At 42.9% G+C, this 24,157-nt stretch overlaps 2 protein-coding genes across 2 annotated transcripts in view; both read right to left on the bottom strand.

Moving 5' to 3' along the window:
* Nucleotides 1–1,575: 1,575 nt before the first annotated feature.
* On the bottom strand, nt 1,576–6,744 carry LOC306781643 (gamma-glutamylcyclotransferase-like; the record flags this gene model as incomplete). The annotated part of the gene is made up of 4 exons (XM_079274583.1): nt 1,576–1,731; nt 6,168–6,300; nt 6,409–6,554; nt 6,634–6,744. The coding sequence occupies 4 exons, from the start codon at nt 6,742–6,744 to the stop codon at nt 1,576–1,578; spliced, it is 546 nt and encodes a 181-aa protein (XP_079130709.1).
* Nucleotides 6,745–12,245: 5,501 nt separating this feature from the next.
* Nucleotides 12,246–24,157, bottom strand: part of LOC306782121 (oxysterol-binding protein-related protein 10-like) — a gene marked incomplete at its 5' end in the record, with an annotated part of 46,798 nt that continues 34,886 nt past the window's right edge. The window contains 6 exons of the mRNA XM_079275315.1: nt 12,246–12,573; nt 13,186–13,339; nt 13,899–14,081; nt 14,960–15,146; nt 20,583–21,105; nt 22,740–22,904. Coding sequence (XP_079131441.1) covers nt 12,529–12,573; nt 13,186–13,339; nt 13,899–14,081; nt 14,960–15,146; nt 20,583–21,105; nt 22,740–22,904 — 1,257 coding nt within the window. The 3' untranslated portion in view covers nt 12,246–12,528. The remainder of the gene's footprint in view (nt 12,574–13,185; nt 13,340–13,898; nt 14,082–14,959; nt 15,147–20,582; nt 21,106–22,739; nt 22,905–24,157) is intronic.

Here is a 24,157-nt window from a genome sequence, read left to right as displayed (position 1 = left end):
TGAAGCCTGTCATTTAATAACCTCTGTTTGTGTGTCAAACATTATGATTGTCTCCTCTCCCCCTCCCTCCCCCTCCCTCCCCCACCCAGCCCCACCCTTTCAAAATAAAAGCCCCATGGATTAACTGTATGTAAACATTAAGCTCAAAATTCTGCTTTTTTAAAAATAATGAATGCTCTTACTAATACTGCGACAACTACTACTGCTGCTAATATTTCTAGTATTACTACTACTACTGCTGCTACTACTTTGACTACAACTTTTGCTGTTGCTACTATTACGAGTGCTATTACTGCTACCATCAATATTATTACTACCACTACTGCTAATACTACCACTACTACTATTACTTATACTACAACTGCTACTACTGCTATTCATGCTACTACCAGTACTAATACTACTACAGCTATTAGTACAACTGCTACTAGTACTACCACTACTGCTACTTCAAATACTGCCATTACTTATACTACTACTACTACTACTACTACTACTACTGTTATATTAAATACTACGACCACTACTATAGCTATTACTACTACTACTGATACTAGGCTACTACTTCTTCTAAATACTAATACTTCTTCAAAATACTAATACTTCTACTACTAATGATACTTCTACTACAACTACGACTTCTACTACGACTATTACAAATATCACTACTTCTGAAATTAGTTTAAGCTACAGAAATTGTTCAAATATCAAAATGTTCAGCTCTTTCAGGAGAGGGGTGCTTTGACTTTTCATATTTGTAATCTTTAAACTTTTTAAATGAAGCTTTTTGCAATTTTCTTTTGACTGGGATCTCTATGGAGAAAATCTTCAAATCCTGTTAAACTTCTTCAACTTTCAAAGCCTTCTTCTTCCTCATACTTTCAGCTGCAGACACCATTGTTAGACATTTCAACTAGGTTTTTCAGCAGTGCAGTTTAAATGCTTTCAGACAGGTTGTCTCCCATTTCTTAATTTTCAGCAATTTTTTCACAATTAATTTCAGCTTTCAGTATTCCAACGCATTTTCAGCAGGAAATGCATTTTCTAGTTCTATCATATTGTTTAGTTCAGTGAAATGACAAAGTAGAAGTTGTGTCATTGTTGTTGACATAAACCACTTTAATGTATGTTTTACACAATGGTACAGTTGCCTTATGTGGGAAATGACAAGTAGCATCACAAATATTACACCAGCAGTGACTAACTTTATTAACTGGCTTTATTTAGGTAAAAACATTATACCCGCTATCATTTCAGGCAGTTATTTTATTGTAGATTGTACTGTGGGGCAGAAGTGACAAATCACTCTGCAATACTCTACTTGCAGTACCAATGCACAACGGTACAAAAACGCTGGTTTGGTCAACTAAGGAATATTTTAGTTGTCCATTACTTAAAGTCTTGTTACAAGCAAGAAATAAGCATTGTAATATGGTAGTCTTATATTTCAACCACAAAAGACATAAAGGCACGATGGTGAAGCCAAGAAGAAAATAACCTGTGTTATTGTTCCTTATGGTGATATGTTTCTGGTGGATCTCACACCTCTATACTGTCACAATGTGAGTATTACATTCAACGGTGGTTGGCCCTTTCTTTGGCTCTCCTTCTGGCTCTCTCCAGTTCAGCCATCATGGGTAGAGGACCCTCATACATGTTGGTCTTGATTGTTCTCAGCTTCTCCTGGTAGTCCTTTGGCAAGCCGTTCTGCTCTGCTCCCATCATGATCACCTGCAGTGGTTGATGGAGTTGAATACATTGACTGTCCATGAAGAAAGTCCCTGATTTTCTCTCTTTATAACCAATAACAGCCACAAATCCCCAAGTTTCCTCCCAGCTCACTGTGGATGTTTTGAAACTCAGCTGTGTTGAGTTGGTTCAGATGGTCAGATATCGGAGGATATTACAAAGTCACAATTTGGTTAAATGTAAGAGAACAACGTATTATTTGAAAAAGTAAAGGCCTTCTGAATTAATGAGTTATACAAGCAGATACTGAGCAAAGGGTAAATACAGTCTTTCCACCTCTGTACTGTACTGGACGCTGTATTGTATAGGGGGCGTGTCCTGACTGTTGTGACCCGTTGATCACATGGTCAGGTGATGAGGGCTGTGAGTAGACCGATTCCTGATCTAGATGCTTCACAGAGAGAAATGGGATGGGAGTGAATAGGTGATGATGCCCCTGAGCTGATTCATGATCATCTTCTCTTAGCTTCCTGATTCAAAACAACGCCAAACAAACAACCACGTTCACAGAGAATCACATAGAGTGAGAAAGGTCCATTAAAAACAATGCAAAAGGTTTATAATGTCGTTAACTGGTTAGAATTATATTATTATAAAGTTCTGCAGCAAATTACTTCAAATGCAAAGATGGTATCTTCATTGTTGCAGATTGCAAATGTAGCACTGCACAGGGGCGTAGCTACAGTCAGTGCAGACAGTGAGGATGCATTGGGGGCCCTTGGAATGGGAGGGCCCATAGAGAGAGAAGGGCCTCCACCAATGTGTTGAGCAGAGAACATGCTCTTGGGACGGATTCACCTCAGAAATACGCCTGTGTTCAAACAAGAAACCAGTTGATTTATCAATGCTGTCATTTTCTGTATCCACCTTGAAAAAGGAAAACTCATCACCTTCATCACCTTCATGACTTCTTTCTTTTTTTTTTGGTAAAGTCAGTAGCAATCGATAACAAAATGATATGCTGATTCTACATATAAAAACTATTCAAACTAGAAAATGCATTTCCTGCTGAAAATGCGTTGGAATGCTGAAAGCTGAAATGAATCTCAAAAACATTGCTGAAAATAGATATCCAATTTAAAACAAATTGCAAAAAGCTGAATAATTCAAAAAGTTGAAAGATTACAAATATGAAGTTATGTCACCCCTCTCCTGAAAGAGCTAAACATTTTGATATTCGAACAGTTTCTGTAGCTTAAAAGAATTCCAGCAGTAGTGATATTTGTTGTAGTAGTAGTAGAAGTATTATTCGCAGTATAAGTATGAGTAGCATTTGAATAACTACTAGTTGTAGCAGTAGTGATATTTGTAGTAGCAGTAGTAGTAGAAGTTGTCGTCGAAGTATTTGTAATTAGAAGAAGTAGTAGAAGTAGTAGTATCAGCAGTCGTACTAATAGCTGTAGTAGTATTAGTACTGGTTATTAGTACTGGTAGTAGCAGGAATAGCAGTATTAGCAGTTGTGGTATCAGTAATCGCAGTAGTGGTAGTAATAATATTTATGGTAGCAGTAATAGCAGTAGCAATAGTAATAATAGTAGCAACAGCAAAAGTTGTAGTAGTAGTGGTAATACTAGAAATATTAGCAGTAGTAGTAGTTGTCGCAGTATTAGTAAGAGCATTCATTATTTCAACAAAAAAGCCTAATTTTGAGCGAAACGTTTAAATACAGTTAATCCATGAGGCTTTTATTTTGAAAGGGTGGGACTGGGTGGGGGAGGGAGGGGGAGAGGAGACATAATCATCATGTTTGACACATAAACAGAGGTTATTAAATGACAGGCTTCATCACAAGCAGTTCAGTTAGAATTCACTCTCTGGGGCTTTTATTTTGAAATGGGGTGTGGGGTGTGGGGGAGAAGGGGAGAGGAGACAGAATCATGATGTTAGATAAACACAAACCGGTTATTAAATGACAGGCTCATCACAAGCATTTCAGTTAGGATTCATTCTGTGGGGCTTTTATTTTAAAATGGCGTGTGTGTGTGTGTATGTGTGTGTGTGTGTGGGGGGGCGGGGTGGAGGAGGGGGGAAATACCTCTAAAGATCCCTAAGACCTGAATGACTGTATGAGAGACACAGAGAGAGAGAGTGAGAGGAGTGTATGTGCGCGTGTGTCTGTGAGTCTGTGTGTTTATCAACATCACTAATTGGCTCAATCGCAAACACCTGTGTGCCTGAAGCCATTTCATGGAGATAAAACAGGAAAACACCTCTCAAACAAATCATCAAAACTCCCATAACTGTAGCTCCTATTGCTCCGATATTAATAATTGAGGGGAAGAATGAGTTGAAGAACAGATCCTGTAAAAATTGTGTCTGTAGTGTAAAAAATGTGGCTTAACTGGCGATCTAGAAATGGGGTACCGTGTTCTGTGGAAGATGTTTTTGAAGCAAAATTTAACATTGGTCTCTATGGAGCAGAAAGTTGGTTTTCCTCAATTAACGGCTTCCGTGTCAAATGTGGAAATCTGTGGGATTCCACAGTAATTTTTCTACGACAAGGACAATATTAGCTACTTCTACATCCAGAAATTATGCATGGAGAGTGAAGATTGTGGACACAGTGGCAAAATACAAATGTTTTTTTCACAAGAATCTCAAGCTGCTCTTCACTCTAGCGGTGACATCACGCACTCTAACCTGCGCAATACACACCCATTATAAAGTCAGAAAAGGGCTGAAAAATCATAAAAGTTAAATAGCTGCAGTTCAAAAAGTTTAAAAGATATCAAAAAGCTGAATCATGTTGGCAATAGTTGAGGGTTTTCTCAACATTTGAAAGTTGAAATGGTGTCTGTCGCTGAAAGTATGAGGAAGTTGAAGGATTTGAAAGTTGAAGAAGTTTTTGAAGTTTTTGAAGGATTTGAAAATCTCCATAGAAACCCATTCAAAAAAAAGTTGCTAAAAGCTTAATAATTCAAAAAGTTTAAAGGTTAGAAATAGAAAAAGTCATAGCAGACATGAGCTGAAGGAGCTGAACATTTTGATAGTTGAACGGTTTCTGTAGCTTAAAAAATGAAGAAGAAGAAGCGTTGCGACGAAACGGGGGACGGAAGAAATAGTGGAATAAAGAAACAGGATAACAATACTTGGAATGCTTAACAGCATTCCAACAATAAATGATACATTTCTTAGTTTCTTTGGTATTTTTGATACACAGATATGCAATGATGATCGCTGGGTAATATGTATGCTGATGTTGTCCAATGTCAAGGTGCTAATGTTATTCAGCCTCCCCTCATTGATATTAATGGTGTGGACAAAATAGTAGAAACACCTGTCAATTTAAGAGCACCACAAACTGCATCCTCCGAAATGACCATACAGTCAAATCATCAGCTTCAACAAAAGCTGAACATTTGAAGCTTCATGCAGGATTTATTGCAGGGCTGTTGTATTAGACTGCATTAGTTTTATTGAGGTGTATAATATACATAACCGAGTGTATGTATTTATTTTTTCCAGCAGTGACTCTGTCTCCTAACAAGTAGTGTGTGTATATCAAAGCCTGCTATATCTTCTTCCTCTGTGCCACAGAGCTCCATGTTGTTAAAACACATCAATAAGCCCTTCTGTTGGCATGTTCCTTCATAACCATGAACACACACACACACACACACTGTAGTTTATTTTGACTCAATCCCATACACACCGACCTGCTGACCCAAGTACTCACTTAGGCACCAAATGTGGATTAATCTGAAGCTGAAAATAGTTCTTGAGAAAAGTAGATTTACTCATGAACTGTAAGCCTACTTCTAAATTCTGAAGTACTTGTGCTTTACTTGAGTATATCCATTTTATATTACTTCATACTTCTACTCCACTACATTTCAGAGGGAAATAATGAATAAAAACATACATTGCTGTATTGTTACTTTTACATTAATAAATGATCTCTTCTCTTCTTCCACCACTGAAAATAGTCCCCAATAAATACACTATTTCCTCCTATTTCGGTAATGTTTGCCAATAGTTACAGTGACCTGTTGTTTTAGGAAATGCCTTAACCTTTTTAAAACATAACTCTATATATGCGTGAGCCATTTTGAAAGTTTTGCATCTTCAGTAGGAACCAATAGGCCTTAAGCTGAGTGCCACTGAAGTCAGAAAGTATTTGAAGACGGACTAACACATTGTTGGTTTGGGTTTTTATGTGAGAATTGTTAGCAATAAAAAAATGTAGAATAACATCAGCCTTATCATCTAGAATGTTAGGAATGATGAAATTCTCAGGGTTGAAGAATTTGTTTGGCATTCACAAGACATGCACAGTTTTTAAACTGCACTTTTGGATTTATCATCTTATGATCTGTGTTCTATTTTGTCTGTGTGTGAAATGCCAGAAAGAATCCCTCCTCCATTAGATGTAAGGGCTCCGAGCCCACAAGCATGCATGCAGAGAAAGCGGTCTTACCTTCAGGTACTGTGGCGATGGTGGGGCGTACACACAGCTGTTCATTATGTAGGTACGACAGTTGAGCTCCTGCTCTTTCGTCTTCACTGACAGCTCCACGGGAGTGTACGCACCTAATGTCACATTCTCTTGGCTGAGAACACATGCACACAAATGAAAACACACAAGTGGTCGAGGTCAGTTTCACAGGAACAGCGATCCAGGGGAGGCCATTAAAGGAATTAATAAGTGAGAACTTTACCTGTCTAGAGACTCCAGATCAGACATGCTCATCCTCCACACCACACCCCACACCTCGCCCTTCGGGCTGTGCTCTATGGTGGCCACACCTCCGTGCCACCGGTCACTGGCAAGGCCTTTGTAGTTCCCAAACACCAATCTATAGTCCTGAAAAGGAGAAAAAAGGTCATAAGTATGCACAGCTCACGTGGGACAGAACATTGATGCGCCTGATATCAGGCCGTACCTTCAGCCTGGCCACGCAGTGGACCTTAGCAGACGGGTTCTTGAGCTGGAGCCGCTCCTTCAGCAGGTTGCTGCCATATGCGAAGTACAGGAAGGTGAGGTGATTCTCCATGTTGGCACCTGCTTCTGCCAGCGGGGAGACAAGAACAAGGAGGGTCGAGGTGAAGAAGATGACGAGCAGTGGGAGAGAGGCGCCACTGACGGAGCTCACAGAGCGGAGTGTGTGGAGGAGCGGAGGGCTGAGGGGAGAGAGCATGAGCTGCAGTGACAGAAACCAAGTACTGGCCTTCCAGCACTCGCACACCATTCTAATGCTAATCCCCTGCACTGCTATTGAGCCCTGTTCACACTCACAATGGTTTGTCTCATGTGTTGAGCCAACAGCTCTGAGCCGTACACATGGGGAGTAATACAAATACACACAAACACACACACACGGACACACACACACGGCTGTCTAAATATAATATCAGGTAGAACTTTTTACCAGAGATCACTTGATAATAAAGTGATAATATCTTGGGAACAACAGGGTAATAGTGGGGCTATACAATGGTAATAACAGAGGCAATAACCTGGTTAATATAGTGCTGATAATAAAGAGAATATCATAGTAACATGAGAATAACAGGAAGACCAACCCAGCAGGGAAAGACATATCTCAGCATGAACTTGTTAACAATAGGGAAACAACAGGACAGCATCCTCCGCATATCTGGAAGATACAGATGTTTTGTATTTTCCAGCCCTGATTCTTGGTTTTTATGACAAAACTGTGTTTCCAAGTACGAAATAACAACATTTGAAGGAGCATTTTGACTGTTGTTTTCTTGTAACTATGACGGTATTTCACTGATATTACCCCAATATATTTTGAGAAAATATTTCCCGAATACAACTAGATGATGCTTAGTTTTACAATGGCATTACTGAGATGTCTTTCCCCATTATAACCCTCCTGTTTGTGCCTCATCTTTGTCTGGTAACCGAATGAATCCCCAATATTGTAACAAGGCTTATTACCAGGGTATTAACAGGCTATTACCTCTGTCAATTTAGTTGCCAATATATTAGCCCTTAATTAAACTGTCAATGATTACATGTCATGTGACGTGATACCAAATCTCATTAGGGATATATGAAAACCATATTGCTACATGACAGAGATGGCTGTTGTTTGAACCATGGGTCACTTTTGAAGGCACTTCCTGCTTTGTCACATTAGCCTGCAGAGGAGAACCAACATGTAGCTGTGTCATGGCTTTATTCTTTTTCCTCCATCACAATCAACAAATATTGTTGGTGCAACACAGCATCAACAAGCACGTAGTACAAACACGGCACAAGAAGGTATTTAATAGAGAGCGGGACATGTTTTCTGTGATGGCTGATGCTTAGTTGCTCATTGTTTGCACAATAGGCAACTGTTATGTGGGTTCAAAACACCGACACTCATTGTTTTCTATGTAAACCAGCTGTTGGGAACACGCCACTGATTTCCCCCCCCCCCTGCTGCTGTTGCATGCCAACTTTCCAGAAAAGCTCCAATTTGACCACATTCGCTGCACAGATCAAAACAGTCCAACACTTTGATTACTTCTCGTGCATCTGGTGAATGCTACAGGTGTCAACATACTGTGTATATGTATATGTTGTACTTTACGCTGCATAAAGTCAAATCTACTGTGTGTATAACCAGAACTTCTTTCTGTCTTCTTGAGGCCATTCATAGGCGATAACTATTGTCAGCAAAACTCTTTTTTAATATGATATCACTTCTAATGTTTTCTTCTTCTTTGCCATTTTTGGAAGATTGCAATGACGACGTTTTGGTGCATACACCAAACTACCGCATCATGTAGAACGGGATCTAGTTTTCAATAGTCTGTAACACACTTTTTAGTGTTAATGCTGACCATACATATAACTATAAAATGCTATGGTATGATTTATACTTTAACTGTCAGTTGTGTTCTGTTTGCATATGTTTTAAGTCTTCCAAACCCAGTGGCAAGAAGAGAAGAGCTCAGATATCTTTTCAGAGGAAGCTCATGGAAGAGAATATCTCCCCATTCAGACAGAGTTGCAGTTATTAGCTACTTACTGTTGTTTTTTGTCTTTTTTTACAGTTGTATTCCTTGTTTTAAAGAATAACGTTGCGTACAATAATGTGTGTGTGAATCCTATTTTACTGTGCCTTTCATAATGGTGCTATCAAACTGGTCCTGAGGGTGAAGTAGGCTACATGTTGAACAGCCACATTGTGTAAACTGACAGCATACTTGAACAGAGCGCAAGAAACAATTTGCTTTGTGTGTTCAACTATAATAAAGGAGTTATGGAGCAACCAAATCTTTGCTCATCAGTTTTGTTTGTATTCCCTCTTTGTTGCCGGCCTTGAGCCAGGTGATAACAACACAAACTGAACTGCTTGTTCCTGCTGCACCCCCCCCCCCCCACCTTCACAGGCGTACTCCCCTTATGGATGGAGGTAAGATATTCAAGGTCGGGTCCCTGGCATAGGAACTCTTCCAGTGTTTTCTTATTCCTGCCGATGGTGCTGTTCCAGTTTGCTCACCAGATGGCAGCGTGCACATACTAATGCAGTTGTCACAGATGGCAGTAGTGTCCATTCCTCTGTTCGCCAAGTGAAGGTGTTCCACTATTCCAAGTGTTTAGCTGCACTGACACACACATGAGTGTCAGTGCAGCTGTGGATCTCTTTAGATCTTGTCTTATATTGTATTTATCTGTGGTGAAAAGTAAGTAAATACATCTACTCAAGTAGTTTTCTGATGTACAACCGAGGTTCTCAATACATGTACTCCACCATATTTCTCCTCTAGTGTATATGATCACAGGTATGAGTTTCTTTAGAGCTCCAGATTTGACAGACGTATAATGTATTGTCATGGATTAAACTACTGAACAGTGTACTAAAATAGTGAACATTACAGCAGCTCCACCTCAACCAGCTTGGTTTCCATGTGTCAATAATAATGATGATCCAATAATATAATACATATACAGTATGTACATATAACAATATGAAGTGTGTCATTCTGCACTCTGTCAACTTTAACCTTTGAGTATAAGTTACTGAGTGTTTACACTGTTGAATTACTGGTGTTATGTACTGCACTGGTACTTCACCTCTCTATGTTTAACAACCTGCCCCGAATGTAAAATCGTACATGTTGATTTTACTTAAAAATGTAAGTAAATATTTTCATCTTATGTTACGTTTACTTGTTAAGTTTACTTCATTTTGGGAAGTTGTTCCAACTTAAACACGGCAGGTGAATTCAACTTGTTCTTTGTAAGTGTACCATGTGGTGAACCAAGACAATAAAGCACCCAACAATCCAGGAGACAACAGATGTGATAAGAGATCTTTATTTGAAAAACAAATACAGAGCTTGTTCAGTCCCCCCCCCCCCCCCCCCCCCCACACCCTACCCTGAGACTACGGTCTACAGTCACGTGTTCGTGTTGCATAGGTTTGTTTACTACAAAGATCAGATGGAGGACAAGGTGTCAAAGCTGCAGGAGGAGCCTGGCTCCAGTTAATGCTGATTCTATCAAAGATTGAGAATAGAGAGAAATAGTTCAGAGCTACGATGCTGCAGATCAAAATACTACAGATTATCATATTTCAGGACTGCTTGTTTTAGCGTTGAGTCATCGACTTCACATACTTGGATCCACAAGACTGGACTTCAAAGTACTACAATAATCCATTTTGGTCAGGTACTCTCATAAGTACTGGACTTTCACACCACACTGGTGCAGAGGTCCTGACCCTCACTACAAATGTATCTACAAAGTGCAGTATGGCACTTATCAGTTACAAATAGCAGACACTCAGGCATTCCTATACACATCAATCATTACTTGTGACTTCATTTGGTCAGATGCAGCTGTTTGAGGAACAGTGTGTGGGAAGAGTTGGAGGGTTAAGAAAGCAGATATGTTATTGGATTCTTTGAGGTGATGGAGTTTTGGTTTGACGCACCTTGTCAGAGGTAGAGCAGCTCATAGGCGGAGGAGCCAGATAACTGCAGGAGGCCAACTCAAGTTAGTTACTACAAGGAACTTTCATTTTGTCTCGAGTTTGGCAGCCCGAGTGGACAAAGGCAGTAGTGTTTCTGTGAGCACCGCAGCTTCATGTTGTTAAGATCAGCTGTTGGAAAGTCCCTTTGGAAAACCACTCATTTTACTGGCAGAAGGTTCTGACAGTGAGTTCTGGTTCTGCCGTGCCTCCCTTCCCTCCAGTGGGCCCATTAATAGGGCCTGGGCCTCCAGCAGCATGGTGTCGGTGTTGACGGTTTGGTGAGCTCCAGGTGCAGCTACTGTCCGTCCACCAGCACAGGCACTTCCCGCCGAAGTCGATAAATAGGTCGTCCTGGACAACGTGAAAGATCCTCCCGACCACCACCTGGTCTTTGCTGGTCCCATCTAGATCAGCTGGGACTGGCAAAAAAAAAAGAAAACCTGGCGCAGCTCTGCTCCTGGCCAGAGGCGGAGCCGCTGCTGCCCGGTGCCGAGCTCCACACCTCCCGCCGGAGGTTTGAAGGCGTTTGCTGGAGTCTGAGCTGAAAGAGTTTCTGGTCTCCTTACATTGAGTCTGTTTCATAACCAGGGAAAAGTTCCTTGTAGTAACTGTACCAAACCATCAAACTTATAAAAAGCAAAGACGGAACTCTGGTCAAAATTTACATTTGAACATGAATTGTAATCATTACCTTTAATCGCTCATCTATGGACACAGAATTCAAAGTCAACAGGCTAAATAGTGAAACCTCACAGCTGAAGTAACAGCTAAAGCAGCACGGCTCATATCTTGATTTTAACCATGTTTGAGCCAGCTCTCCCAAATCCAGTAAATAAATGAAATATAATAAGTGAGAGTGTCATGTAAATCCGTCATCTGACCTGGACAACTAAAACTAAAAGTCCCTGCATGGAGCGATACCACTAGAGGGAAGTGAGCGAGTATTTCTGCCGGCTAACACAGAAACATGAGTGAAGTGACCCATTAAAGCGAGAACCTTTTCCCAGCTTCAGGATCAAACTGCAGCACAGTAAATGTCCCAGTGAGATATTTAGCTGGTGTTTAATGGGGCACAGATGCACTTCTTTTCCCAGCCCATGTCTATTGTAACATAATGGTTGACTGGAGGGTTTTTATTCAATGTTATGACCGTGAAAGTGAACCTCCATGTGATCAAGGATGGAGCCTTCCCTTCATGAAGAAACAAAAGCTCTCTGTCATACAACGTTGAAATGAGTTCCAACACAGAGAAGATCAGTGCGCTGCAGCTTCAGCTCAAAAGAGAAACTAGTCCGACTACATTCCACCCTGGGTTGTTTTTCATAGTGGCTAAATAGTTCATCCATCCATTCTCACAAACGTACACCTAAACATAAAAACACACACATTGCTCACACGTATGCAGTTTACGCTATACTGTACAGTGAACTGTGCAAAACTGTTGTGACCGACAAGGTTGTTTAGTACTTTGTGCAAACGACTAAAAAGTAAGGGGGGGGGGGGGGGGGGGGGGGGGGGGGGGTTGCTTGGATCTAGTATCAGAAAAAAATTGTCTCGTTTTGTCCGTTCCGTCATAATGTAATACTGGAATCTCAAAAGTGGCTGTAACCGTGTAAGATCGGTCTCAATTCACTGCTGAGCCAACATGTCTCTGATTGGACAGGACTGGAAGTGTGTCCTTTTCCCCCTCCTGTCTTTGGTACCACTTGTTCTGTTCTCTCCGTCTCCTCTTCACAGTCTCTCTCTCTCCCTCTCTCCTCGCATCTTTTGTCGGCCAGCCCTCGGCCTCGATCTCTCCCCTCTAGTCGTCTGGGATTGGACAGCTGCTTCCGAGGCTCCTGGTCAGTGAGCTTTCCACAGAGGGTTGTGGTACACCCAGCCTTCACCCTACACACACACGCACGCACACACACACACACACACACACACACACACACACACACACACACACACACACACCCACACACACACACACACACACACACACACACACACACACAGAATGAAAGAGTCAACAGCAACTCAACTTAAAGGGTATTTTTCCACCTATTTTCCCGTGTTTCTGTGTCTAAGTGACTAATGGGGACAGCAATTCTTGGTCTAGTATTGAGGGAGAACACTGCAGACGGGTTGTAATGTAATCGCTCGGGGAACTCCACGTAGGCTCAGCTTGTTATTATCAGTGACAACACTTTGGAAAGGACCCAATAGAGTAATAAAACCTTTTTCTTTTTCTTTACCTTTTGCTTGACCTGTTCTGTTTGTTATTGTGTCAGTTCAATTCAATTTATTTTGCCCACAATCACAACTTTGCCTTCGAGGGCTTTATAATCGGTACAGCATATGGTCTGTCCCAGGACACTCGTATCGGAAAAGGAACCCCTGCTGTACTCAACAGAGTTGGCTGAGTTCCTAAGTTGTGATGGCAATAGAACCTGTTACTGGCCACTTCTAGTGACACTAAGACGGTGGCTGTCACTGGCGTGCACTGTTCTTCACCTCTTTAATAAAATATTTGGGTTTCCAGGCGGTTTTGGTTGCAGCTCTCTGCTTGCCCTCCCTGCGCTGCCTCTCTTCCAGGCGGTGTTTGTGTTCTGTGGCTGCGTCCATATTTCCCACCTTCAGCGACGCTGTGACGTGCTGCCAAAGACGCCTACAGAACCGGGACACACAGAACAAGAGCACTCGTTTATGGGCTTAATGAATGAACAAATAAATCATCTTTATTTCCTCTAACCATCATCGGGCCTGATAAACCGTACAGTGAAGGGGTCAATAAATTGATTAAAAGTAATACTAAAATAAGGTCTCATGATTCTTAATTGCAAAAGTTCTGATCAGTCAGTTGCTGAGACGAGACCCTGGTCCCATTCACATATAAGGCCGAGTCGAGCATGAAGATAAACGCACCTGAGCAACAGCTTTAGTTTGCTACAAGCTGCACTTGCCACACTGATAGTGCACCAAGACAGAACTATACGTATCTTACGGCTTACAACTTAAAACAGTGTTTAACTTTAAAAATATTAATTTAATTTATTTATTTATTTTTCAGGGACAATGCACACTACGGTAATTAACAGTTACACTGTAAGTGAGCCAGAGTTAGCCAGAGAGGCTAATTTCCATCTGCTGTCCCCGGCCAGATGTTTCAAGGCAGCCTAAAATAACAAAATAGACTTGACGTGTTGAAGTGAAACGCGAAGACTCACCGTGACTCATACGGGCCCTGCTTCTCTGGAGGCTGGACCTTCTTCTTGATGATTGGCTGCTTGGAGGTATCAATCACCTTGCTTTCCCCGTTGCTGTAGGTGAACTCCAGCATCCCGTTCCACTCCCCCTGGGCCTTGCACACAACGTTTCCTGTCTGGTTGTGCTTCACCTCTGCTGTTACTCTGTGAGGAATGAACATCGGGTTCTTTAGCATTCGTGACTGACGAGCACAGCCATGTTATTATTATCACCACCTGTACATTTTGTTCGAATGTGCTGCCTTTCAACAAGTCATTATCACATAATACAGCATGTTCCGAACCTCTGCAAAATACACCAGCAAGTGTTTTGCTACCCTGTTGGCTCAAAGACAATCTAGATATAAGATTCCCTCCTTGAGGACAAACACAAGTCAATGGGATGCTCAGTCTTTGAATCTGTAAATGGTTTATTGTACCATTCCACTATTATCACACCACGGTTGATACTAATCAGTCTACATTCCTTAAAACAATCCTTGATTAAGCACTTCACTCCTATAACATTATCAGACTCACAATACTCCCATTGCTTTTAAAAGTCGGGTGCCCCTTCAAACTCAGAGTTCAGGTGGATGTTAGTGCCAAATTTGAAGAAATTCCCTCAAGGTATTCAGGAATAATGGACCGGATGAACAACCCCGACATGTTATGCCTCCAGCCACGGCTGTTGCCAGTGCGGAGGCATAAAAAATGCTGCAAATAAATAAAATCACTCAAGACACTTGAAATACAGAAAGAAATGTTGTTGGAGTACTAATAATATCTGGCTTTATGCACATATGCTCAGACACATACAGTATTCGCAGAGACACAGGCTCTACTTTACTGTGGTCACAATGCCAGTGGTTGGGATAGCTTTTTGTTTTTATACAATTACACGGTGCTAATCTATTTTGCACCTGTAATTTCTTGGCTCCAAAGGAATGTGTTTGTGTTGAGGTGGGAGGAGAGTGAGTGGGATTTTGGTGGCTTTTTTGGCACAAAATAGGGTTTTTCTAAACCATTGGCTCTCTGCCTACCTGTGTACTTTTCCTCCGTAGAAGGGTTTGGTGTGGAAAGTGACAGTGGCGGAGTACCCACTCTTGGCACAGTTGATAGTGACCTTTCCCCCGAGTTCCACCCACGGCACGGTCAGGATGGAGCGGGCGTAGGCACAGGGCAGTGTGAACACATACTCCTCATCGTGCTCCAATAAATACAGCACACCTGGGAGAAACAGGACAGGTTGAAAAGAGAGACAGTGGGAAGAACCACCTGTTGTCAACACGTTCTCACTCTCAACTAGTCAAATACCGACGCTTGGTCAGTGGCCCTACACTTCAAACTATGAGGCTCAAGGTACCCCTGTAGCATCAGTTTTGGATGTGTCAGTTATTCATTGTATATTTTCAAAATAAAAGTACTTCGTTAAGCTTAAGAAAAGATTGTGGTTTGGGTTAGAACAAATAGATTTGTATGTAACTGGCCTTCGTTCGAAATTTACAAAACAAAACTACGATAAAATAAGTCAACATTGACTCAGTTTCACACGGGACACAAACATTGGTCTCCTGGGTGAAAGTCCTGTGTTTGTAAGACCCAAACTCATCCCAGCCACGCTGAGTGAACTTCCTCAGTCTATATTCTACATTGGTTGCTCTGTCTAATAATGACTTGAGTGGGTTTGTATTGGAGTGAGTTGAAAGCGTGGTGCTTCTCGTAACGACGCTAAAGAGTGCTTCGTGTGTCAGTATCAGACCCCAAGAAACGCTGACCAAGCGTTGGTATTTGACGGGTTGGGAGTGAGAACGGGTTGTTAATGTAGAATTACTGCTGCGATTAACACAATAGACCTTCAGACACCATGTGAATCTACAAAGACAAAGCATAGCAGTTACATATTTGAAGTGGAGTAAAACGAACGACATTCTGTGCGCCGCCATGACCTCTATTTCCAGCAAAAGTGTGGTTTCGTGTTATATTCTTGGAATCCCTTGTGATGAATATAGCACTTGTTATGCAGATTTACTATTTTGATCGCCGTGTTGCGAATCAAAAGTGGCAGTGTTAGCAGATACAGTGTCAACGAACTTTCATTATCTCCACAAACATAAACGGAGCTGTGAAAACCACCATCTGCCTCTGGCTGCAGATTTGTGCGGAGTTATTTCAGCCCTGCTGCCCTGCATTGCTCTGGGGATTGCACCACTTTGGTCCAGGATAAAATAACTCAACACACACTGGATAGATGGTCATGACGTCGCATACAGACATTCCTGGTCCCCAGAGGATGGATCCTACTGACTATGGTGAGCCTTGTTGTATGTTGGACTCGCCCTCCTGAGTTCCTGTCTCTAGCTTCCATGGATTTTGTCTCTGCTGCTTATATAACAGACAGCTGTCCTGTGCCCAGTCTGCTGCCATGGACCCAGGTCTAACACATACACATCTGTTTGCCCAAGACACACACATATGGACACACACTTCCTCATCTAAAAGACCCACAAGCAGAACACACACATAATGTCCTTATTTCCTATAGTGTGTGATTCCCCCCCCCCAGATGTTTTCACTTGATTGCGTGCATCCATGCATGTGTGTATTTGTGCATCTGTGAAACAAAGACCCCCACGCTGCAGTCAGTCAGTCATGCTCTAGCCGCTGCTACACAGGGAGCTGACAGCTTAATCCAGGTTGATATGTCATAAATAAAGGAAAGGAAACTGGTTAGTTTAGATTTCTTATCACAAAACAGTACAGTTCATAGCATAACATTGTCCTTGTGTGCCGCTCAGGCTTGTATTTAACACGTGGTTTTTTTCCGAGGGTGAGAGAGCACTTGCAGCAGCCTGGAAGTGCTACAGTCTTGTTCGGCTGCAGAGGGAAAGTGGGCACGGTGACATGCATTCCAGATGCTGTCATCGCTGAAGAAGAAAGAGTTTGGGCCTGTTCTGTATCTCACAGTTGCAGAGGTCGGCAACCTTTTTTCGATGTTCTTGTTAATCAGTGTGCCATATCAACATTAAGTTTAATTGTGACATCAGAAATAACAGATCTGTAATTTCATGTCATGCATACAGGCAGCGTGAATAGCAGCACTTTAAAAGAAGAATGTTCTCCTATAATCAGAACATCGTAATTATTACTCTAAGGATGCATACAGAGAACAGGGAGCTCCGGTGACTCAACTAAAATCATAAAACTGATTTATGGAAGCTGATCTGTCGTAACAACAATGGGTGTTCTCAGGAAATGTGGCTCCGCCCCCTCAGCTCCGCAGCTTCTTGACGGTTGCCGAAGTATGCTCGCCTGCCACAGCTGAATCTTTCCGCTGAACTGACACAGACTGCCGCTGAGTGACGCTGGCTGCCTCAGACTGCCGCTGAGTGACGCTGACTGCCACAGACTGACGCTGAGTGACGCTGACTGCCACAGACTGACGCTGAGTGACGCTGACTGCCTCAGACTGCCGCTGAGTGACGCTGACTGCCACAGACTGACGCTGAGTGACGCTGACTGACACAGACTGACGCTGAGTGACGCTGACTGCCACAGACTGACGCTGAGTGACGCTGACTGCCACAGACTGACGCTGAGTGACACTGACTGCCTCAGACTGCCGCTGAGTGACGCTGACTGCCTCAGACTGCCGCTGAGTGACGCTGACTGCCAGAGACTGACGCTGAGTGACGCTGACTGCCACAGACTGCCGATGAGTGACGCAGACTGACAATGAGTGACGCAGAGGTGCCAGTGCCACAAGGATCTCGCTGTCTCTCACACAGAGGGAGAGTGGGTTCATTCTCTGCTCAGTCAGACATTAGTTCACTCTATCTCTACATAGTGAATAGTTGTTTGCTGCTGTATTAATGCTCTGCATCTTGTATAGAGAGCCTTTTACAGCCTGTCTTTGGCTTCAGGGCACTGAGGAAAATTAGCTCGATGTTTTTCAGAAGGACACCAACAAACAGGTGCAGGAGGATGTAGCAGTGGCGTGGGAGGACTTGGGTGAGGGTACGTTTTTTAAATTTTTTTAAATATTTTAAGAGGCATGTGAACAGCGCTGCACAGCTTATCCTGGGACACTACTATCTGCTGCCATTGTTTTGGCTTGTTGAACAGGCGATTCTACTTTTGTTGCAATTGTAACCGCTTTATCCGGTGTTGAATCTGGTCCAGCATGCAGCATTGACGCTGGGATTGGTCGCATGTTAAATTAGCTGGTCACGGATCATTTAATCAGTGTTTATCAAAATCACATTTTGTAATACGGTCATGCAGCCACACGCTGTGCAATGGTCTCATGGAGTTCCTGTGCGTGTGTGTTTTCTGGCATGAACTTTCCCTTTGGGCGTGTTTCTAAAGCAGCAACGGCAGAGCGAACAGCATCAACCTGCGTCTGGCAATGAGTGGAGGATCCCCTCGGTTCCTGGGACATGGCGTAAAGGGGCTTTTCCCCAGAGTTTTAGGCACGTGGCCCGTGGCATTTTTCACCAGCAAGTATTTGTATTCGTACATCTGCATCCGTATGTCGAAAGGCATCATGTGCTGTTGCGGCAAAGCTGGCTGTGCGGCGTCATCGAGGACTGGTCCCTGCTGATGAATGCTTACTGCTGGCCTAATTAAAGCTAGCTTTCACTGGCCCGAGGCTATGCAACCACACTGGCATGCTTTGCTCTCTCTCTCTCTCTCTCTCTCTCTCTCTAATAAACACACACACACACACACACACTTATTACGTAATAAAATAAGTAACACTATTTTGCTGGTTGCCTTTAGTTACTTTGTCCTAAAGTTATCTTGAGGTTACATTCAGTTAAATTTGGTTCTGCTCATATGTTGCCAAACTGCTGCCAAAAGGTCCATTTACATGATTTCATATAAGCTGACAGTTGTTATTCTAAAAAATGACTGATGCAGAGAGAGGACTGCCAGAGGTCACTGATTCTAAGTGACTTCGGTGATGTGAGGAGGATTTGTCACTCTGAGCTCAATGCATCCTCAGGATGTCACCTTATCCTCGCCCGGCGCTGTCCTACACATACACTTGAGGAATAGGTTTGAAGTCAGCTCATCCAATGCATGGGTGTCTACTGTCTGTCTAGTTTCGCAGCAGCCTGGCGTTAGCTGTGTAAAATGTAATCAATGTGAAGACAAAATGCAAACGTGGATGACAGCACTCTGTTTTGCTGAAACGGTTTTCCAATTAGAGGCTGCAGACGGAGCACACATACGAGTGCTGCTGTTTCGGAGAGCTGTGGGGATTTAATCAGCTGAAGGATGCTCTCGTACAGTCTGCAAACAGCTGTGGATGTCAGATTGCGCTAATGATTAACCATTTAATCCATCTGACAACAGACTGCTCTGACATTTTTCTCGTTATTGTTATTCAAAACCCCACGAACTTCTTTTAATAATGATCCAAATATGTCTACTGGTTTTTGGTAATGGCAATTTATGTATTTCATCCAACATTATTAAGACATTTCTGCCAGATCCAACAGTTTGTATGATAACTTACAATCATTTTTGTTGGGTTTTGATTGTGCTTTCCTACAAATGTCCAGAAACACAAGCAATCAGTGTGTTTGGACAACACCCTGTGGTGTTTAGGCCAAACAACTATTTGGTTAGGTATCAGAAAATGATCGTGGTTTGGGTTAAAATAACTACTAAAGTATTAATTTCAGAAGTTACCAAAGAAATGGGTCAACATTTGGGTTAGAATAACTAAGAAAGGTACGTTACTTAAGAATGGTAGTTATGTGACAAATAAGTCGATGTTGACTTTGGTTTCACATGGGACACAAACAGCGGTCTCCTGGGTCAACTTATCCTCATACAACAGTTTGTACGATATCTTAAGAAAAGTTACTACTCATTTTTTGTGCGTTTTCCTACAAAAGCCAGAAATACATATACATTTCCGATCATTACATGCATATGGTCTTTTCAAAATAAACTTCTGTCTTCACAGTAAACAACAAAGTTAGGTTTAGGCAACAAAACCACTTAGTTAGGTTTCGGAAAAGATCGCTGTTTGGGTCAAAATAACTACGGAAGTGCCGTTACGGAAGTACGCAAGTTACCTGATAAATAAATCAGTGTGACTTCTTGTTCCAAATGGGGACCTAACAGCAGTCTCCCGGGTCAAAGATCGCTGATTGTTGGACCCAAACACTGCCCCTCCCACCCGCCCCTGGCTTTTGCGGTCTCTATACTTCCTCGTTTATGATTACATAAGCAATGATTTTGTGGGGTACCTACCAATTACGCCACACTCATTTTATTAGGTATAGCTACGAACGCTGGATGAGACCAGCCAGCCTGTCTGGTGTTTTTAGACCCACCCATCCACCCCAACTTTTCCTCCCCTCTTTGTACTACATCACCTGTCCTGGGTCACGATTACGTGGTGTACATACAAAATGATAACGTGGGTTGTATATGAATTACAGTGCATTGCTGTTCGTAGGTATACAGAGTGTGCACTCTTGTACCATCTGCACCACAGCAGGGCATTACAATCCCAAACAAATGGAAGAAACAGCTCTTCGAGGTCAGGAGAATATCAACCTGTAACCATGTTCCTTGTGCAATTATTTGCAATGCTTTGGAAATCAGGCACACACTTGTTTTTTTAGAACAGGCTACACGTCTTACCTTCCCCGACCATGGACACTCCAACAGACATGCCCAGGAACTTGCTCTTGGTCCAGACATGAGTGTTGACACACATCTTCTTCTCCTTGCACTCGCAGTAGAAGCCCGACACAGGTGGGTGGTGGGACACCTGCTCCGCCACGAACCGAACACGATAGCAGTCTGAGTTTCTTCTGCTGCTGCCGTCCGTCCCCCTCTGTGGGGACCCGGGAATGGTAGAAGTGGCCGTGGGTGCCGAGTTGGGCGCGGTACAGTTGGTATTCCTGAGATATCGAACCCGGTCCCGAGGCACATACCAGGAACAGTGGAAGTTCTCACCCAGGATTGGGTTGTAGGGCTTCTTGGCCACGGCGCCCTTCCGGCCCTCGTGGAAGGCAGCCAGGTAGTACTCCACAAAGCGGACAAAGCGCTCCTCTGGCGTGCAGCCGGAGGTGATGGAGAGGAACATGTCGGGGTGACCAATGAAGTTGGCGTACATCTCCAGCAGGGAGCGCTTCTCCAGAATGAAGGTAGGGAGCACCACCTGACAGAGGGATGGACAGAGATGACAACAAAAACATGTAAAATCTACTGTGTGATCATTGTGCAGACGTCCTACAGTTGTGGTCGTATGAAAAAGATACACAAGTGAACAGAGGTGTTTTTGCTTTCAACATGAAAGACAAGCTGACGTCTGAGAGGATCCAAAGAAACCTGACCCATAATGTGACTTATGTGTCTCTAAAGCACCCTTGAATACCTCCAGGACAGATACCTTCTTATCCTTAAACACCAGCCTGAAATCTTAGAAATTAGGTTCCCATGCAAGGAAACTGCATTGTCGATTACATTTGAAAGGAAATGCATTTTCATTGTCTATATTGCCGGTTGAGTCATCCAAGGCAAGTGAGTTTGTATCTCGTCGTCTTGCTGCAGTGGAATGTGACAGCGGTGTCTAATTTATTTTCTCTTTCCTTTCATCCTTTTGCTTTCCTTATAGCGTGGCCTCCATCACATCACCCATACACTCTTTTAGTCATTTTAGTAAAAGTAAAAGTAAAGTATGATTGCCTCGGAAAATGCAACAATTTAGATCAAATTTGGGCTTTTATGGACAATTATATTCACCTATAGCTTACAATCCTAAAGAACACTTGTATTAACACTAGTCATTGGTGACACACCGGCATTTCATACACACAAACACACATCCTAGCTTAAGCTTGATAAATCAATAAAGGTATATCATGGTAACTAATACAGAGGGCTGTTTGACAGCTCTATGTGTATTTTAGGCAGGAGTAGAATCAATAATGCGATAGCAAGCACTGTCCTTTCCCATCTCTTTCCTGACAAACATCATCAGGGGACTGACACATGAACTGGCCCATATGTATTATAGGTCCACTAACAGCTCCAATGGTACGGTGTGGTTTCATGTCATGGGGAAAGTTTTACTTCATCATTTGCCAAAACTCTCAATCGTCCTTCAGATTACATAAAGTCAAGCCCGTTACACAACCTGACTCAATGTGACGTTTTGATCGAGCCACACCAGAGGGCCGGAGTCAAAACGTCGATCCCTGTCACACTGCAACGCCACGAGTCAATATGGACATGGCAAGAGCAAATGGTTCTTCCATAATCTGCCCACAGACCCCCCCCCCCGTCTCTCAGGTATTCGAGGTCAGAATCCCCTTCTGTTGCACATCGTTGGCACATTATCCCTGTGATCCAGAGCACTGGTCCAGCAGTAATCAGATTGAGCTCACTGGTCTGAGAGAGTCATCACAATCACATGACCAGAGGACATCTGACTAACTACAACCAAAAACCAGGGCGGGGGGGACAAAGAGGAAGGCAAGTGTTAATTGAAGACGAGATGGTGTATTATTTATAGCACTGGCCCAAATATAGACACTAGTTTCACCACGGTACTGGTGGTAACAACTAGTAGCACTGCAGAATTTTGTGGTCTACCATTTGCGGTGGTCTAAACTGCCGGGCTGGGTTCATTAATCCAACCTGTTCACACTCCCAACTCAATAGCCGTTGCGCGCTCTATGTCGGCTTGGAAAGGCCCCGGGTGTTTCTTGGACAGGGTCCATCTCGTTGATGGTTTGGTCTTTTCACACGCTACCTAAAACCTAATTGATGAAGGTAGAATCTTAGACTTACCCGTGTGAGGTCCATGCCAAGTTTCAGCTGGGACAGGAGGTGAAGCATGATGCTTCTCTGGTCATCCAGAACTCCCAGGTCTTCCTCCTCATTGTCCTCTGTGTCGGTGGTCTCGTCGCAGGGATCCAGGGTTTCTTGGCTGCTGGTTTGGCTCTGCTGCTGTCCCTGGTGGCGGAGACACAAATGACTGTTGGTAAAACTAGCAAGAAGAGGGCCTTGTGAAATAGATAGCACAGATAGCGAAGAGGGGGGTAGAACTCCAATGGCAGGCTTATATCCACTCTACATCCGGTGAGTCAGACTACAGGGGCATAGACAGATGTAGGCAGACTTAATGCACATATCGGCAAGTTCCGTTATCTATTTAGACGTTTGTTTGGGACTTTTGGAAGAGCAAAACAAAGTCCAGCTCAACAAACACTCTCATCGTGTAATTTTAAAGGTGTACACTGTGTGGTCAAAAGGATGGGGACAACCCTTCCACATACCTTTTTGCCTTTGGCTGTTTGTAGTTGTGTTAGTTGTACTTAGTTCCAAGCACGGAAAACTTAGATAACTTTAGATAATCATGCGCTTTCGGCTTTGAGGCAACAGTTTGTGTTTGATCATTTTCTGTTCCTTCTGTCCACGCTTGTGCATTTCTGCAAGCGTGATGCGAGGCTGATGTGAAACATATTCATGAAACATTATTTTGGATCAGAAACGTAGACATTCAACGTATCCCGTTGGTTTGCAGAAATGTACAATGCCAACATTTTTTCTGGCCGGTACATGGGAGACCAAAGATCAAGAGTGTTGTCAGCTGGTCTGGTGAAAAGACAACTACCATAATTTCTCGACCCTCTCTCCCGTCTATCTAATTTCCCTTCTTCTGTCTGTTCCTTTGCCTATTGACTTTGCTGTACATCCTCAGCTGGAGCATGAAATTAATCGATCGATCAGAAGAACAGGACAGATTGGCCTCTCAGTCGCTGCCCTCCTATTTCCAGATTAGGTTAATATCATCGAACCATTCTAACTGAACGAAAAAGGGAAAGATTCGTAAGGATCCCATTTGAAGAGTCTGTCATTAAAAGAGGAAACTGTGGCTTCAAAATGGAACCATTTCAATTTGAATGTGTATTATTATAAGTATGGTTTTGGAGAGATTCCTGAGTCCATCACGGCTTTCCCTGTCCAGCCTCCCAGCACTCTGCAGCCACTTGGATCCTCAATCTGCAGCAGCTGAGGCGAAAGAGAGCCGTACTCTTATTGTTGCTAATGCATGATGTAAGAAGGAGCCCCCAGGCCCCACAGCATAGAGGGGACTCAAAAGAGATCCCTCCACTGGCCCATTACTCATTAGTCTTTGTGATTTAACACTGTAACATGTGGAAGCAGAAAAATAGTACAGGGACTGTCACACAGGTTTAGTTTGT

Source organism: Melanostigma gelatinosum (assembly GCF_949748355.1).
Source record: "Melanostigma gelatinosum genome assembly, chromosome: 9".
Classification (NCBI taxonomy): Eukaryota; Metazoa; Chordata; class Actinopteri; order Perciformes; family Zoarcidae; genus Melanostigma; species Melanostigma gelatinosum.
Note: the sequence above shows the minus strand (reverse complement) of the source record. Positions and strands in the feature narration are given on the sequence as shown.